The sequence below is a fragment of the Lichtheimia ornata genome (assembly GCF_029851405.1).
Source record: "Lichtheimia ornata isolate CBS 291.66 chromosome Unknown scaffold00026, whole genome shotgun sequence".
Classification (NCBI taxonomy): Eukaryota; Fungi; Mucoromycota; class Mucoromycetes; order Mucorales; family Lichtheimiaceae; genus Lichtheimia; species Lichtheimia ornata.
Window position 1 is genome coordinate 132,350 of NW_026695346.1, and position 18,822 is coordinate 151,171.

The 18,822-nt window shown below is 44.2% G+C and overlaps 5 protein-coding genes across 5 annotated transcripts; 3 read left to right on the forward strand and 2 right to left on the reverse strand.

Moving 5' to 3' along the window:
- Window positions 1-3,411: 3,411 nt before the first annotated feature.
- On the forward strand, window positions 3,412-6,057 carry O0I10_006115 (uncharacterized protein; the record flags this gene model as incomplete). Its single annotated transcript, XM_058486147.1, has 9 exons — window positions 3,412-3,580; window positions 3,645-3,787; window positions 3,844-3,960; window positions 4,027-4,786; window positions 4,867-4,914; window positions 4,978-5,169; window positions 5,234-5,314; window positions 5,378-5,830; window positions 5,909-6,057. 9 exons carry the CDS (start codon window positions 3,412-3,414, stop codon window positions 6,055-6,057), a joined length of 2,112 nt encoding a protein of 703 aa, XP_058343021.1.
- A 2,379-nt stretch (window positions 6,058-8,436) lies between these two features.
- Window positions 8,437-10,070, forward strand: O0I10_006116 (uncharacterized protein; the record flags this gene model as incomplete). Its single annotated transcript, XM_058486148.1, has 7 exons — window positions 8,437-8,758; window positions 8,823-9,040; window positions 9,127-9,222; window positions 9,335-9,399; window positions 9,601-9,691; window positions 9,797-9,845; window positions 9,916-10,070. The coding sequence occupies 7 exons, from the start codon at window positions 8,437-8,439 to the stop codon at window positions 10,068-10,070; spliced, it is 996 nt and encodes a 331-aa protein (XP_058343022.1).
- Window positions 10,071-12,912: 2,842 nt separating this feature from the next.
- Window positions 12,913-14,783, forward strand: O0I10_006117 (uncharacterized protein; the record flags this gene model as incomplete). The annotated part of the gene is made up of 2 exons (XM_058486149.1): window positions 12,913-13,056; window positions 13,131-14,783. The coding sequence occupies 2 exons, from the start codon at window positions 12,913-12,915 to the stop codon at window positions 14,781-14,783; spliced, it is 1,797 nt and encodes a 598-aa protein (XP_058343023.1).
- A 135-nt stretch (window positions 14,784-14,918) lies between these two features.
- O0I10_006118 (uncharacterized protein) lies at window positions 14,919-16,721 on the reverse strand (the record flags this gene model as incomplete). Its single annotated transcript, XM_058486150.1, has 5 exons — window positions 14,919-15,593; window positions 15,662-15,829; window positions 15,893-16,196; window positions 16,267-16,466; window positions 16,524-16,721. 5 exons carry the CDS (start codon window positions 16,719-16,721, stop codon window positions 14,919-14,921), a joined length of 1,545 nt encoding a protein of 514 aa, XP_058343024.1.
- Window positions 16,722-17,113: 392 nt separating this feature from the next.
- On the reverse strand, window positions 17,114-18,467 carry O0I10_006119 (uncharacterized protein; the record flags this gene model as incomplete). The annotated part of the gene is made up of 2 exons (XM_058486151.1): window positions 17,114-17,945; window positions 18,007-18,467. The coding sequence occupies 2 exons, from the start codon at window positions 18,465-18,467 to the stop codon at window positions 17,114-17,116; spliced, it is 1,293 nt and encodes a 430-aa protein (XP_058343025.1).
- Between the last annotated feature and the right edge of the window lie 355 nt (window positions 18,468-18,822).

Here is an 18,822-nt window from a genome sequence, read left to right on the forward strand (position 1 = left end):
TTTGTAAGCGTGATGCTATATGAAGAGTGGTCTTTGTTCATTGTCAAGTTGGTGGACCCTGGCAGAGCAAAAGATGCAGAGAGTCATGTTGTGTAACACAGCTACGTTTGCATGAATGAAAGGGTCAATGTATAATTACTTTATGGATCATCTAGGAACAGGCATGTATTGCTAGCTAACGGCCATTTTTATCCAATCATCATTGTTGCGAGATCCACTGCATGGGAACGATGCCCCTGCTCTAGGCATTCATTTCCATGATTAAAGTAGGTTGATCCGAGCTGATTTGACTGAGCTACGGTCAAAGAGAGATTACATCACTCTGGACATAAAGCACGCTCGATGTAGCTCAACCGATGTAATCTTGTGTGAGCGTAACTCAATCAAATCAGCTCGGATCAACCTACTTTAATCATGGAAATGAATGTCTAGAGCAGGAGAATCGTCCACCTACAATAGAATGCACAAAAGTTGGGAATGCACAAAAGTGGCTATTGGCTGCCAATGTATGCCATAAAAGTGAGGGTTGCGTACCTATCATGCATTGTCCCTGAAGTCCTGACTTTTTAGCTGAGTTAGCCAAAGAAGTCCTTCTGCATCTTTGGCTCTGCCAGGGTCCACCTACTTGACAATGAACAAAGACCACTCTTCATATAGCATCACGCTTACAAACATAAAGGTGCCTGTATCTCCAAACTTTACAATGAAACGTGGGGTTTTGAATAGAGCAATGTGCTCGGCTTGGCCAACTACACCTTGGGTGAAAGTTTCACGATCAAGCTTGCCAATCCCAGATTTCGCAATGTCGCCACCAGCCAAACTGGATCTGGGGGTCGACCTCTTCGACGACGACGACCAAAAAATATTTTTTGGGCTGTTTGCGACATTGAACGTGAAACTTTCACACAAGGTGCTGTTGGCCAAGCCGAGCCCATTGCTCTATTCAAAACCCCACGTTTCATTGTAAAGTTTGGAGATACAGGCGTCTTTATGTTTGTAAGCGTGATGCTATATGAAGAGTGGTCTTTGTTCATTGTCAAGTTGCATGAGCCTGATACAGCGAAAGATGCGGAGGTACCCCCTTGTAATAGAACTGAGAGGGGCAGGGCTTGAAGGGTTCTTATTGGTGGAGATTGCATGATTGACACTTCCCGCTATAGTGAGGTCCCCCTATGATAGAATGGTTAACAAGCCAAGGATGTTCAGGGCATCCAAGAATACGCGTTGTAATGGTATTGCTTGTCTCTAGGGTTCGTTCTTAAATAAGGTTATACATACAAGGTAGCAGCGCATGCTGATAGTTCTCATAAGTAAGCACATGCATGTACTCGTGCCACATTGTATCAGAGCACCCACTCTTTCTTAGACGTGATGATTCAAGCTTACAATGACCTTCTTCAGTAACAAGCACTATTGTTGGGTACAATTACTATGAATTTATTATCTTTGAGAATACAAGCGTCTATTTGAACACGTATACAATCCGTTACTGCCACTACCTATCGTCTCTCAGCATATGAACAAGGAAGCTTTAATGAATGTAATATGACAAAAGGAACAAAAGCGTCTCGATACAATGATGTAGGTAATCCAATCTCGCCTTCCGGCCTTCGAGTTTCTATCCCCCCCCCCTTGATTTCAGAAACCAATCAGTGGATCACATAGGATAAGCGGGTATCGTTGTCTCATTGTATTCTTGGTTGCTGCAGTCATAAACATCTTCATCCATGATTTCAAACTGGTTGCTGTGGTTGCCGTGGCTCCAATATCCAATACCATCCAATGGCAACAAGCCGCCTTTCGTCAAAGATGTAAGCCCTCTCATCCATGCCATCCATCCCACCATCATACTCAGCCATATCCACTTGACATAATCCATCTTTCCTGCTGACGATGTGCCAAGTAACCAAACGACATTTCAAAATCACCTATCACCGAGCTTGCGTCCATCCATCCATAACCATGGCAAATTCAATATGTTGGTTGAAAAGAGCCGCCGTTGACATGCTTCCTTTTCCATCCACCTGTTGGTCTATCTCTTTCTTTATCATCTCCTATCGCAGCTCAACCAGGTTGTATCGCGGTGCACTCGATAGCTGATATGGCATCATCCATAAGGATCCATATGTATTAAATCAGGTTGCGATATGGAAATAAAGATGCTTCCATACAATGGCTATCTGCTGTTCACGCAAAAAACGGCTGTAAGACAGGTTGCTGCAAGTAACTTGATGCCAATGGAGACGTTGCTAGTGGCAACTGTTGTTACGTTTGGTTGTGGCAGACAGGTGTGCAAGAGCGTGTGTTGTAGTAGAGTGACAAGATTGTGAATGCTGTTTGAGGCAATGGAGTAAAGACCTCGCTGATAGCAATTGCTGCAATGAATGCTGTTACGATTGTTCGTGGTAGAGGAGTGTCCGAGAGAAGGTGTAGTGTCATGAAGAAACGTGAGTGTTGTAGTGGGGTGCACACGCCGTGAACTTCTCATTCAGCCAAGGCAATCGGATCAAGAGAGTTGTAGGATTGACATGATGGGTTGAAGCAGGACAATCGATCGCAGACAGGAGGTGTACTTGAATGGGCCAACAGTTGAAAGTGGAGGAGGAGACAAGACGCTGAGAGTGGAAGAGCTGAAAATTAAGAGATTCACCTGTCAGGCGCAGCTCTACAAATCCATGAACGCTCTAAGCTAAATCTTGATTATGGGATTGCCCACCTCGATCGTGAAACTTCCACACAATGTGCTCTTGGTCATGCTGATCAACTTTGTCCTCATAAATCATTATAACAATTTTGAATGGGAGGGTACAAATATAGAACGGATGGAAACATAAGAAACGTGCATGAATTGATATGTATGCTCCCTGTTTCAGCTTTGGCCAGCCAAATCCTCTTGGATCAAGACAATTGAAGCATGAGAATGATGAGCAGGAGCAGGAGCATCGTTCATGTATGATGAAATGGGGAGCAGTTGAGAATGAGGGGAAAAGCTACGTAAGCTTGCTGTAAGACCACTACTCCATAGGGTAGAGTTAAGCCGTTGCATGAGAATTCAAACGTTTACCAGAAAAGAGATCAACTACGTAGTTCTCTAGTCAATTGGTTATGGGTATCCATTCAAAAGAAATCTCGATGTATAACGCAGTGATGCGATGAAAGTAAGATCAAATAGGTGTTAGGTGACGGTTGCTATGTAAGATCAATTGGCTACAGTATGAGGTTGTCTCCTTGGATACCAATGACTGACGACCAAACCATTACGCTCATCACCTTCATGATCAAGGTAAGGAAACCGATTTTATTAATAGTGGTCAAAGATTATATACATGGCGGGACGAGCATCATGTGACAATGTCAGACGCGCGTGTGAAAGGCTCCGCATCCATCTCTCTTCTCTCCCTTTAAACACACATGAAGTTCAGCATTGGATCATTTTCCTCCAAGAAGAAACAAGAGCCCAAGAGACCACTTGAAGATACATCTGAGGGTGAATCAACTTCTAAGGATGCTTCCAAACGAATGCGATCGACTGTTATCCAAGCCGACGATGAGGACGAATTTCTTGCCAGTGCCGGAATTGGTATGGAATCCCTTGTTCACGATCATACTTGGAGAGAACTCATTAGGCATGGTTTCATGAATAGCACCTTCTTCAGTATCCAAAGTATCAGCACCACAAGCGAGTCAACCAGCTGCAGCCGACGATGATGATGATGAGGAGGATCCATTGGATGCATTTATGGCAGATATGAATGAACAAGCCAAGAGTGCGAAGAGTGAACCTAAGGCATGTACATGGTATCATTGGAAGGTTGGCATGTTAACCAATTTGGAATTGCATAGGTACAACGCAACGATCTTGAAGAAGAGGATGATATGGAAAGCTATGTACGACACATGAAGGGGAAAGGCATTACGGTGGGCAAGCCAAGCTCGGATACCTTGCATCGACGTGATGAGGTAGAAAGAATGATATTATATGTTTTCGAACTCGAGCGGTGTGAGTTGAAGATCGCTTGTTGTTAGAATGCCAATTCGGATGACGAGGTGTATGCGACGGCTGCCCTTATGGATGACGACAATGACGACGATGATGGTGTTGGTCCTATCAAGAAGGAAATTGAACCCTTGGCACGTGTCAACCATGATGAGATTCAGTATCCCGAGATTGAAAAGTACTTTTACGAGGAACACAGCGACATTGGTGCCTTATCCTTGGAGCGTGTTGCAGCCATTCGACGTGATCTTGGTTTACACGTGACTGGAAGTGATCCACCAAAGCCATGCATTTCGTTTGCTCATTTTGGATTCGATGAGGATATCATGTCTACCATTATCAAGGCTGGTTATTCGGAGCCATCAGCTATTCAGAAACAAGCCATTCCTACCGCTCTCGAAGGTCGTGATATCATTGGTGTTGCAAAGACGGGCAGTGGTAAAACAGCTGCTTTTGTTTTGCCAATGCTTGTACACATTATGGATCAAGAGGAATTGCAAAAGGGTGATGGTCCCATTGGTCTTATCCTTGCACCTACGCGTGAATTGGCGGTTCAGATCTACTCAGAGACGAAGAAATTCGCCAAAGCCTATGGTCTCAATGTGGCAGCAGTCTATGGTGGTGCATCCAAGATGACTCAGTTCAAACAATTACGCAGCGGCAGTGTGGAGATCCTTGTTGCAACACCGGGTCGACTGATTGACATGATCAAGATGAAAGCAACCAACCTTAGACGCGTGAGTTACCTTGTATTGGACGAAGCCGATCGCATGTTTGATTTGGGATTTGGTAAGGAGAAGAGCATATGCGTGTATATACGCCTTCATGCAGTGGATAGAAAAGGGGGATCTTACTCATGGATTCTTTAGAGCCCCAAGTTCGTTCGATTTGTGATAACGTACGTCCGGATCGCCAAGGTACAGTTCTCCTATTTTCTTGGGTCATTGTTTACAGAGTTAACTTGTCTTTTGCATATCTAGCTCTCCTTTTCAGTGCCACATTTCCCAAAAAGGTGGAATGGCTTGCACGCGAAGTGACTCACGATCCAATTCGCATCAGTGTGGGAACAACGGGTCAAGCCAATGAGGACATTACACAAATTGTGGCAGTCATGGAAGATGAAATGTACAAATGGGATTGGCTAATGCGTCGGCTACCTGGTTTCTGTGCTGGTAAGATGACATGAGATATGCCATGCATGAATCTGTCGCTAAACTTTAAAATTTTATTATGCAGAAGGAAGTGTCATCATCTTTGTATCACGTAAAGGGGCTGTCGATGTACTTGCATCGAACCTCGGAGATGCCGGTTTTGATTGTAAGTATAGGTTGGTTGTTGTTGTTGTTGTTGTTATTGAGTTTAACACGTATTGTTATTCAGGCGGAGCATTACATGGTGATCTTATGCAACACGAGCGTGAGAGAGTACTTCGTGACTTTAGAGCCAACAAATTCAATGTGCTGGTGGCAACCGATGTGGCTGCACGAGGTCTCGATATCAAGACTGTCAAGAACGTTGTCAACTTTGACGTTGCCCGTGATATTGATTCTCATGTACATCGTATTGGTCGTACGGGTAGAGCTGGTGAAAAGGGTACAGCCTATACATTGATTACCAAGAAAGACGACAAGTTTGCTGGCGATTTGGTTCGAAACCTTGAAAACTCGGGACAAGCAGTACCAATGGATTTGATGAGTTTGGCCATGAGCAATCCCCGCTTTCGCAATTCTAGAGCATATGGTGGTCGTGGAAGAGGACGAGGAAGAGGACGAGGAGGACGAGGTCGTGGTACTCGTGGACGTGGTGGTGGTGGTGGTGCTGCACAATTTCAAGGTGAGTATAACATAAGAGAAGAAGGGGAGAATGCATAATGCTGATCGTTACTCATCTCCTTCCTTCCCGCGTAATTAGGATTTAGCATGACAGGCTCAAACACAGAACCATTATCTTCACGATCGAGACCATCATTTGGGCCGATGAATTTCCGAAAAGCAACGACCGATGAAGCAGGCGCTCATGGGCTTAATACAACTTCAGCAATGCATCATCATCGCAAATAGTGGCTGTCATTGGTGGTGATCGATTATTATGCATTCGGATGCATGGACCGGTTAATCTCAACATCGCACATCATTACATCTTTTGTTTGTGACACATCGACCCATCTGTTTATTATCCGATTCTTATTAAATCAAAGCATTATATTAAAGCTTATCGCTGACGGCTTCATATTATCATTTCACAATGACCAACATTCATTGCTTTATCATCTTGTGGTTTCAAAGTGTCATGCTGTCCCTTGGAAAAGGAGATGCAGGCACATTTCGTGGGTGGATTGTGCGCTTGGCATGGTCATGAGGCGGGGCTTAATGTGTGAGCGAGAGGATTATGGAGACCGCGCATATACAAAGATGCATACTGCTTCGCCATCTTACAAACAATATTGAGTTGTGTGGCGATCATGAGGCAATGGCAAAGATATGTACACTAAATCACACTCACATTGTTGCCACTGTTTTCACGGACATGTTTGTGTCGCCAAGTGTCATGTGGTGTGTGATAAAAAAGCAAAATGGTCAGGCTGGCATGCTCCTGTAAGACCTGCATTGGCTTTGGAGTGATACAACTTTTACGCCGTTTCTGCATATTACTCGAACCAAACATGGACGTGTTTACCGCGTATTGAATTATCAATTCACGTAGCGGATAATCGCCTTCTCTGTTATTCCATGTCACAAAACGGTATTTATCATCATCTTCCATAACACCATCATCTTTCGTGCTTCATCTCTTGTCCATGTGTACAACCACGATCGTGCACACGCTATTTCTTTTCTTTTTACCGGTTACACAAGTAGGGTGGTACATGATCGGATGCAAGAGCTTGGGGGGAAATGCATTGTGGTGGCTAGATGCATGGCAACGGAGCATCATTATCAAAAGGGGGCCAGAAAAAAAGACATCTCAAAACGAATCGAATGATATAGCGTATTTAGAAGACGATCCTTCTCATATATGCAAGACACAATAAAGAAATGGTGCGACCTATTTTGATGATGTGGTGCTGATGTTGGAATAGTAGAGGCGATGATTGATCGCCAACAACAATGAGGACGCTGGTGTCACGCGCGCTGGTACGCTTTAGGGTAGCTCTCTCACTATCCTCTACGATGTTTATACGTGTGCAACCATGTTTGCCACCCCATAAGCTCGTTTTTTTGTCCGACCCAATGAATTTGCCCTCGTCATGGTGCCATTCTTTTTCTGCAGTCGAGAAACAGCCTGCAACCTTCTTTTCCCAACAACATCTTCTCAGATTCTCAAAAGCGTAAATCACGTAACCGTACATGCAAGCCTACGGTGCTATCTTAAACTGAGCTTGTTTTGTTCTGGGTTCGGGGATGTACAAGAGGGATGGTAGTAGATACGAGTAGTACCGCTATGATCGGATCCTCTTGAAGAGGAGGGGGCCAAGAATCGATTGACGAGAATAGCAAAGAAGGGGAAAACTGTAAATGTGAGTATACACGGGGGATTCAAACACAAGGTTCAAGGCACTAAAAACTCCTATGACAACAAAAGCGAGCAACCACCCTATTGACAACGCCACTGATGTTTTGTTGTAGCACTATCCTCGCCATCACATAACTTTTTTTTGATTCATTGTGTGAACTTTCATTAATGGCTGCATGCAATAGCATAGCATGTATTAAAAATGGCATTATGGTACAGCAGCAACATGTTCTTTGATTCGCATTGTTGGTTGGTTTTATTAAATGACAAGTTGAATGTGGGTCGTCGACAGGATTCAGGAGCATCAATACAAATAGAGAACGAAAACCTGTCGACATGGCAACGGTTGCCTGGATTCACTATCCAAATACGCCTAATACGTCAACCACACACATGTTGCAGCAGCAACATTAGAAAAAGCGTAGCAACATTATCATTAGCAATCTCCTTGTCTGAGCATTGGAATAAAGAACGAGGAGAAAGACTGGTCAATGTTGTTGTGTCTTTGTTCTCCTATCGTGCCTGATTAACATAGCCACGTTGAAGGTTATTTACTGTTGTTGCTTCTTTTGCAAACGAAAAAATATCTTGATACTGTAAAAATAGGGGTGGGTGAGATATGGGATGGGGGTGCAAGGGGGAATAGCACAACCAAATATCCTGATGGATTCGGGGGGACGATTGATAGAACGTATACCACCCCATCGAGATTAGTTATTACCAAAAGTAATGACGATGGAGGAGCAATGTTGCACATACAAGCACACGCACACATACATATGTACCAACGTGGATCTTTTCAGATGTTGTACACCGCCTCCCGGATACGGGACGGATATAAAAAGGTCGCCTTTGAAGTAGACCTTTTCCTTGACTTATTTCAACGTTTATTTCTTTTCTTAATACCCCCCACACACAAACCCATTATGGCACCTCGATTCAACTCTTTTCTCCAAGTCATTGCACATGCCGACAAGTTCCCACATGAATTTGACCCAAAAAATCCTGACGAGGTCCATCATACCATCCCCTTTCGACTAGGACCCTATATTGTGGGCAGAATTTTACCAAGCACGTTACCAGCTTTGATCGAATACAACGACGCCCAGCAACATCCACCCTTTGAAATCGTTGAAGGATCATACATTTCATTTGCATCATGGGTCAATTCATTCGAGAAGCGGTCTCAAGTCATGAAAGATTTGTTGGAGACATGGCGTGCCAACAAAACATTCAAGGTCCTTGCTGGTAATTAAGATGATAAACATAGCATTGCACACCTTTCCTTGATGTTCACATGATATTCCACTAGGATGGCGAAATGAAATCTTCCCCGTTTTTGGAGATTCGAGTCGATCTGATAATGTATCCTTTGTCATTGAGCGTGCAGGTACACCTCTCTTTGGCATCTCACAATTTGGCGCACACTTGAATGCCTATGTGCGTGACCCTGTGGATGGTAGCATCAAGCTTTGGGTAGCGAGGCGCAGTCTCACAAAACAAACTTGGCCAGGTCTTTTGGATAACTGTGTAAGTGTGTATGACATATTGGGTGATTGAAAATCTATTCCTCGTGACATCTTTCTCACCACGCAAGTTGTTGTGTACTTATCTAGGTGGCAGGTGGCGTTGCGTACAACCAATCAACTCGAGATACGATCATTAGAGAATGTAATGAAGAAGCTAGCATTCCATCCGACATTTCTGAAAAGGTAGATCCATATCCATTTTATCCATTACCCCACTGCAAATATATAATGAGCACAGCGGATGGTGGATAATGGGAGCTAAGAATACAAACATGTTGCTGACCTTCTAAATCAGGCTCGAAGCGTGGGTGCAGTGACCTACTTTACCTACACAGACCATGGCCTAGTACCCGAGACACAGTAAGTTTTATATCCCCATTCGCCATGTTGGTTGCCTTCTTTTCACGTATACCCGAACAACGCAATACACCCTTTACTCCTTGTTTTGACAAGCACACACACATACACAAAAACCTATTCACCCCTTTAACCTTGCAGCCGGCATTGTCGTGGACTTTGTATTAAGCCTTCTTTGTCTAACCATTACATTACATCATCCAGGTACACATTTGATCTCGAGCTTCCTCATGGTGTAGTTCCCACCCCACAGGATGGAGAGGTAGACTGTTTTTATCTTTGGCCACTTGAAAAGGTAAGGGTCATTCTCATGGACAGCTTGTGGTATCATATGAGCATCGATGGGCGGCGATCTTGATCAATGTAATACTCACGCTCTGATCACATACGCACCTTCCAGGTCCGTGAAACGTTGTTGAATGACGAATGGAAGCCCAACTCGGCCTTGGGTAAGTTGTTGTGTGGGTCATGAGAAGCTTCAAGGGCGTGACCAATACTAACGTGTGCCCCTTTATCTAGTCACCATTGACTTCTTGATGCGACATTCGATCATCAGCGCGGATACTGAGCCCGATTACATTGATATCACCTATCGTTTGCATCGAAAGCTTGAGTTCCCTACACCACATAGGATGCCCGAATTCAGTGTCAAGCCTATGAATACGGTCATGTAAAGTTCACATTTGACGCTTCTATTGCAGTATACCGCGTACTCAATCGCATCCTGGATTTCCATCTATTATACCTGTTGTTGCAACAACCAACTATATATATCATTCAAACCCCCCTTCATTGTGCTCTTTTTTATCCATAACCCTACTTTCTTGTACCCAATCTCTTTTTCTCGGCTTGCTGAAGGAAAAGGAGCATTGGATCATGGATTGAGGGAATAAACTATCATCTTCTAGTCTCATAGCATTTCATTCATCAATGGCGTATCACGCAAATTTCAATGGCTGTGCATTGTGTAATCGCCCGATATATGCAGCTTTATGTAACAGCCGCAGTTTTACGTGTGTCGGATTTTTACGTTTCAACAAGGGGTACACATAGATTGTGTATGTCGTACATCGCACTGCAGTGGAAGATTAAAATTCCAAAATACGATAGGTATGCATGTGTTGAGCAAGCTTCATTGCGGAGCCGACATGATGCATGAACAAGAAGTAGTTGGCCAAGTATGCATTATCATGCAAATTCCTCGATTGCTCTCTTCTGAGACTTTTATCGCATGCAGATGCATCATAATACAAACGCCGCGATTGTTTGCACTATGTCTGATCACACATTACATCCATCACATGCTGCGTTCGGATGCCATGCTATGCACATACGACATAAAAGTTGTTATATTTGATGTTACATAGCATCGAAGTGTCTAGATGCATACATGATACCTTTTTGTCATAATAGCAAATGCTGTGCCTTGCTCCTCACATGACCGACAAGTGATCGATGATCGATGGGAATACCACACATGTCGCGTTGATGATAAGCGTATACCCGTCTGTGCATGTCACACTTTACCCACAGACTCGGTGCCCAGGGTTCCACACATCGCTTACGTGTGTTTGCTCACAAAGGTCTCACGGCGATGGCTTAATTCAAGGCAAGGGCCTTTGTCTTTTTGTGTTACCATAGACAATGAAAGAAACCTTTCTCGTTGGGATTACACACACACTCACCAAGAGCACGTTTTCAATCTTCATTGACCCTTGGTCTTCGGCCTTTTCCAAATTCATTGTGCTCTGTACAACTACCACGGCCATAAGACTAAGAATGGAAAATAAAACAAGGACACACCATCTTAATAATCGATAACACGTTATAGAAGCAAAAGAAATAGCGACTTTAATTAAATGTCTATGAAATGAAAAGACTCCTCCGCCGATGTATCGGTGCAACCGACGGGGAGCCTTAGAAAGGAGCGTAAAAAAAGGCCACCCCCACATGAATAAATGAACCTTCTTCTTCCCTCCCAGCTATGGAATACTATAGAAAACCATCATCCAGGGCAGATTGTTTCTTTTTCCATTACTAATCCACCCATGAAAAGCCCTCGTTTTCCTGAACGTCCTAAGCGATGAGCCAAAGAGTTCGATGCCGAGCCAGGATTTCATGCCACATCGGGGTTGTTCTCAGCACCATTCTTCTACTGAGACTTGGTAGATGCCCTTTCCCTTGCTGCTTGTCGATCCCACTATTGGTAATGACCTTCACAATTTCAGAACCATTCTCCATAAGCTGATCTCGATTACAAGATACTGATTGGATTATGTTGGATCATCATCATACGTGTCGGCCAATACGGATGTTTCTCATGAAGGAGTGTAGTGGAAAAGGATAACCTGTAGCTGGATGTGTGTATCCTTTTGTTGATCTTGCAAGGTGTATCATCGTTGCCATGACAACCGCAAATGGCTGATTGAAAAGGTATTAGCTGGTTGCGTGTATAGAGCATGATCAAGGAATAGCCTTACACGGTGACGAAACTATGACGTTTGGTTGTGGATCCTTGTCAACGTGAAGATCATGCCAACAATTCAATGAGGTGTTCCCGTCTTCCGAGATAGCTTGGTTGCACAAACATGCCAACTTGGTTATGTCATTTGCCCTCTGGTATGGTTCTATATCTTGCTCCTCTCCCTTTGCATCGAGATGTGCTCCAAGGCCATTGGCGAATCAGTGAAGCTGATCGATGCTGAGGATGGGTGTATGTAATCTGATGGAGCTGATAACAAGAAGCTTGGAATGCCTATGGTTGAAAGCGTTGAGCGGAGGGAAGGAATAAGATTTGTTATTGTGGTACCTTGATCTCGTTACTGGTAAGCCACGTTGCTCAAGCTTTACGCTCACATCATCCATAGCTCGATCTTTAAATGGAGAGATTACGATTCCGCAAGTGTAGCGTGTTCTTGGCGAGTTGTCATGGTGCATGGGTAAGCATCGGGTGAAAGAACATCGCCGAGTTCGCGTGCTTATCAAAGCATCAAGGACATGTCAATGGCGTGCCATCATCCAACATTGCCTCTATTATGCGTCTCCTTGGTTACGGTATATCAGCCATGGAAGAAAGCTACATCTTTTGATCAACAAAACAAAAGAAACGTTAATCATTGCCATACATCAAGAAGGTGTTAATAGATCCCTAGTACCATTCCAATCGAGCGATACGCTTCCTCTTGCTGACATGTGGTGGTGTATCTCGTTGAAAGATGAAACTTTATAGTTGGATGGATGAGATGGATAAATAGATGCGATTGTATGATTATAAAAGGGATACGATATAGTAAAATATGAAGGAGTAGAGAGAGAGAGAGAGAGAAAGAATAGAAGAGAAAGCCAAGAGATGTGTACATCATCGGTAGTGCTTGGAATTATGTGGCGGAGTCAAATAGGGTCAATTGTAGCGAGCAGAGAGCGATCGAGCGACTGTGCAGAGCACACCCACCTTTTTACTTCGTCCGAACCTGTGCTTCGCCCAATGCACTGTTTTCCCGGATTTCTTTTTCTTACATGACAATTGAGGAACAACCCTCCAATGTGGACAATGACTTGCCACCACGCTACAGTCAAATTAACCTCCTTGCCACCAATCATCATGCGCGAGTCGACTCCATTGCTGCATCTAGACAACAGCAACCACCTACACAACATGAGGTATACTATTACTACTACTTGCATAAGGCACATGCACCCATATCAATTCATCATGATGACTTACGTTGTATCAGCCTGCACATCATTTAGCGTCTCAACTGGAGCTTAGCATACTAGCATCAGAGTCAGTGCATTGGCCAACACCGTCGCCGCCGTATGAGTCGTGCTGTATTGTGGATGAACGATTTATGCTCTTGGGACATGCCGTGCGAGGTGTAGAAGTGATGGATTTGCATCAACAAGCAGTCAAGCCGAGAACAATTCTATGGATCAGAGTACGACAAATGATTGTCAACAAGCCATGTCGCGTGATCTTGATGATTGCAGGACGCAACAAGCGTGTACGATGTTACTCTCTCGATGCCATCAGGAAGCTCTGCTATGCCATTTATCGCATGAATTGGAAGGATCGTTATGAACCCGAGTTTGATTTACCCAGCATTAGCGATTGGAGATTCATTGCATCATTATCTGGAAGATCGTCTGATGAAGCACCCGCTAATGATATACCACCACCACCATCGCAATCATCCACACGAAGACCCACGCCATCATCATCATCAACAACACCAGATGAACTTGTGTTGGCAGGAGGATTGGCATCCAAGCAACATTATTTGTGCAACAATGTCGCATTGCAGGATTACCATTACAAACTTTCCGAATGCAAGGACGTCTTACGAATGGATCTATATCAAACAAGTGCATTTATCTTTGTATCGGCCATGCAAAAGGATAAGCTCGTAGTATGGCAACACCGGCGCAGTGATCAGGATAAGCCATGGAGGTTGACACCAATGTACAAATTCAAGGTGTATTGGATACCTGCTGAGCCACGTTGGGTTTCCTTTGCAGATGATCGCATTGCTTTACGCTATTTGCTTGCCGTTTTTTCGACTGAAGCCACAGCCATTGGGTTAAGGAACAGCAAAGTGCACACTGTGCCTGTTGACAAGAAATTGACCGAGCTTTATCAAACGGGTTGGCTACGCGCTCAATTGGATGACCAACAACAACAGCAACAACAACAACAAACGCCACAATCACGTGCACGTTCTCATTCAACGCCACAATCACCTTCAATGCCTACTACAGCCATCAATCTCAATAACAATGCCAACAATGTACCACCTTCTTCCTCTTTTCCGGATCTCACATTAACATCACCACCGGCCATGCAATGGACATCTTTGATTCAACTCCCATTCTATCCAAGCAGCATTGCAGCCAACACGCTTACAACCGAATACTCAAATCCACCTTCCTATGATACCGTTGTTACATGCTCACCACTTGAAGCTGCTGAACCTGTTGCCCTCTCATCCACCACCTCACCACAACTCTTTTTTGCCACGCTTGGGCGTCAGAGTTACATTATTGATCTCTCGGGTCGTCTTTTTTCGACGCAAGTTTATGCATGGACTCATGAACCACAACACATTGAATTCATTCAACTCGGTCAGCAACAAGAGCAGGATGCTGCCAACAGCAACAATCAACATATCGACACTGATCAAGATTGGTGTGTGGTGGGATTTAGTCGAGAGAGTGTTGAGTTATTACGTTTTCGGACTGGAGAACGCGTGCATCGGATCATGAACGGGGTATCCATATGCTTTCTTGGACGATGGAACAGCCCTGCAAAGCACAATCGACCCAAGGCTCTCTTTTGGAGTTGCGCTACACCTCAAGACATGTCTCACGTTTACATGTTGCATCATAAATAAACCGCCTTTACTACCTTTGTATTCTATAACGTCATTATCTTTGATGCTCCATGTCTCCCTCATTTTCTATATACTACTACCCCACGTGGTAAGTTATGATGCTATAGATAAGCAATTTTATACATAAAACGAAGATCAAGATATCCTTTGCTTTTTAATGGAATGAGTATCATCATCGTCTAAAACTACAGATGGCGTTGGTACAGAAGGTGTGGCATTAGTCGAGTCACTGCGACTGAAACTTGGATCGGCTGGCATAAGGATACCATTTCGCAAGACCAGTCGCTCGTCCTCGGGGTATGTTGATAGTGCTTGAGCCATCTCATGATCGATATATAAGTCTTGGATGCTTTTGTATTGTACATTGCAGATATAGCATTTCCATACACGTCGTGATAGTTGGCATAGGAAAAAGACACGTGCGTCAAAACAAGATGCATGTGTACAATAAATCCCGCGTGCTGGATACTGAAGGCGTGATAAGAGCATTGGGTCTAGTAACGATATGGATTGGTCGCCTAAGATCAGCTCCTCCTCTTCTTCATCGTTCTTGTCATTGTAACCATTTCCACTTGCACCACCACCACCACCACCACTGCTCGATGATGATTGTGTGTTGCTACATCCCATCGACGTGAAACAAGAATCAAAGATTGCCTGCAATTGCTGAATGTCCGATTTGGATGCATAGGGAGAAGGAAGGAGATCCATCATTTGACGTTGGATGGCGGGCTGTTGTTGTCGAGGCGTGTTTTCCATGATCCGCACAGCTTGGGTACTTGCAGACTGCAAATAGAGTTGGCCTGTCAACTACGTGAAAGAAAAAAAGCATCAGTATTTCACAACATTTCATCACACATACAACAGCGCATGCTTACCTCCAAAGGCGATTTGCACCACACTGTGCATACCGATAATTCCTTGATGTGTGCTTCACAATCACACTTGATGTCAATGGTGCTCTTTTCAGTTGACTTTTCAAGCACACTATGCCAATCCACCTTGTCTGTGATATCAATGTGCCGATAACCTTGCTTGACCAATTCCTACAAAGACAATGAGCCTCCCTACTTTGACACAATGGCACCCATTTTCTCCTTATTACCTACCTGATCGTCCTTTGACCATTGTCCTTTCCCATGAGAATCCACCGAGAAGTACGTGAGATCCGGGTGCCATGCCATCCATTTCGATAGCCAAAGGTACAAGTGCAAGCGAATATCTTTATCATCCGCTTTCCTTTTGACACGTTTCTTGGCATAATCCTGGAGCGGTTTGACGGGTATAGAAAGACATAGCTCATGCATATCTTCTTCCAAGGGTGATACTGGTACTCGTAGTAATTCTTGATCACGCTCAAGGGCATCCGTGGTAGGAACAAGGTCATATGCTAGCCCAGATCGGACAGGATGGCTATATTCAACAATGCGTTGCCATGGTTACTTTGATTGTTTTTCCCTTTTCGTTGCTTGTGATGATGTACCTTTCACGAAAGAGACGTTCTGCTCGATCTCTTGCACGCCAAACAGGGAATCCTGGATATAATAAATCGACCACAACACGTGCAAGTTCGGCTTGTTTCATCCGCACCATTGTTTTGCTGGTGGCTATCCCGAGGTCGAGCATGTAGTTATACAAGACAACTAACTTGGGCTTGGGCATAAGGAATACATTGGCAGGATCCTTATAGACCATGTTAGACCCATGTTCTCGTAAGCATAATGGATACCATGTATTCACCTTGAAATGCTCGTCAGCTTTTCGTAGCGTTGACAACCCAATGTCCTTGCCAATGTGGCGCACTTGATCGATCGTCAAAATGAGAGGAGTGGATCGCCATTTACGAGTGCGGAAGGAAGTCCAATCAGTCTTTGTTCGTTTGCGGTTTCCAGTTGTTTGTAAAAGGAGTCCCCGGTTTAATATGGACGAACTTTGCATGTGCAAGAGAAATAAAAAAAGAAGGTTTTTTTTGTAGGGGGAGGGATCGGGATGGTGGCGGATGGGTGGCGGTGATGATGTTATATCACAGCTTTTGTTCCAAGATCACAAATGACGAATCGTATCATGAGTTCTTGTGACTTATTGACAACGCACATTACATTATTCATGCTGCAATGAGCTTTGACATTATGGTATCATTGTGTGACAACACGTGCCCAAATCTCTAAATTTCATGCATATTCTTCAATGTGACTCCCACGATGTATGCCTATTGAGACCTTATTATCAAGAGAAAGGCGCCACATGCATATCTTTTACGATTCATCAGAAAAGACAATAAAACGTTTTATATACTTGAAACAATGGACGAAAAGCAAGGGAGATATTTTTTAACCAAAGGTGCTCACAACATGAGCCAGTTGTCGTAAACCATCCGAGGATGAATCATCATCACCTTTACGCACAGGAGGGTGCAATAAAGTAAAAGGAAACGGAGGAGCCTGACCAGCAGGATGATCCAGCAATGACAAGTTGGTGGTCAATGGGCGATGTTGATAAAAGACAGCAGGGGGTGAAGAGGATGATGGGGTAGATGACAATGGTGTGGTAGTAGTAGATGGTGTGGATGAGGATGATACAATAGCAGGAGCAGCAGGAGAGGGAGATACATTGATAACAGGTGTTGTTGTGGATGATGATGCCATCAATGGGGTCATTGGGGTAGCAGGTGTTGCACTTGCACTGGTATTTGTACTGCCAGCCAATGGTTGAGTGGATGATGGGGATACATGCTGCATGGTGGTTGCTACGGGTACAGGGGCAACGGGTGATGGCCTGGCAATAGGTGATGCTTGTTGTTGTTGTTGTTGCTGATGGTTGTTATAGCGAGTGGGTGAAAATCGCTCTGTGCGTGCCGATGGGGTTAACAAGGATCGATGATAATTGCTCAAATGTTGATCAATGGTGAGAGGAGGTTCCACACGAAATGGATCAGATCGAATCCTATGATGTGCATGCAATCGAGGTCTTGGACGAGGTTCTTCAGTAGCAGGTGCACCATTTGCTTTGCCCCGTTGAGATCGCCTTGACTTTGGAGACATGTGAGTACGATAATGCTGCATCATGTTGTCTTGTCGAGAAAATCTTGATTGACATCCCGGAAAGAGACATGGAAAGTTCTTTTCTCCCGTATGAATACGATTGTGTCGTGCCAAATGTCCACTAATAATCCCATATCAGCAATAGTCCATATACACACACACATATACACACACAAACATACCTTGTAGTAAAACTCTTGTTACATCCTGGTTCTGTACAATGATATTTTCGTCGACTATTGGCCTTTTGTTGCTGTTGTTGTTGTGGAGATGCGTTGTTGCTCACTGATGGCGATGGTTGTTGTTGTTGTTGTCGTTGTATTGGGTGTGGTGACCAGTTTGGTGTACCTGCTGGCCTCGGTGCATTCCCACTGTTATTTTCTTCTGGTGAAGAGCCGCTACTTGAGGACAAAGAGGAAGGTGAAGAGGAAGTGGCTGTTGTCATATACTGCTGTGATTCTCTTGGTGATGGCTCATACTCCATTGGCATTCGATTGGGCACAGGCCGTACTGGTAGACCATTGACAGCAGCAGCAGCAGCGGCAGCAGCAGCGTCATTAAGCAAGCTGACTTGCCGACCAGAGGAATCTGTTACTGATAGAGGGGAATCTTTGGAGAGTCGTCGAGATTCTTCATGTTGCATGGTTTACGATAAAGTAGTGTGAGTGGTGGTGTAGGAAATAGAGTGTGGGCAATAAAAAGAAAGAGAATGAAAGAAAGAAGGAAAAGTTATGGTTTCATACCGCTTACCTAAATGGTCTTCAATCAGCCTACAACCCTTGGACCCTTCCCTCTCACTTGTGTAAAGCGGAGCCTATACCTATAAACGTGTGAAGTGAGGATCAATCATCGCCTATACATGATACATACTCCACCACTAAGCATAATGCATTTATCATTCATACACCCACCCACCCACACCCCCTTTTACCAAAAGGGCCGGGGCGGTTAATTAGGGGAAAAGTGTAAGGTTGAGTGCGGGGGGCGGCCGGTAAGTA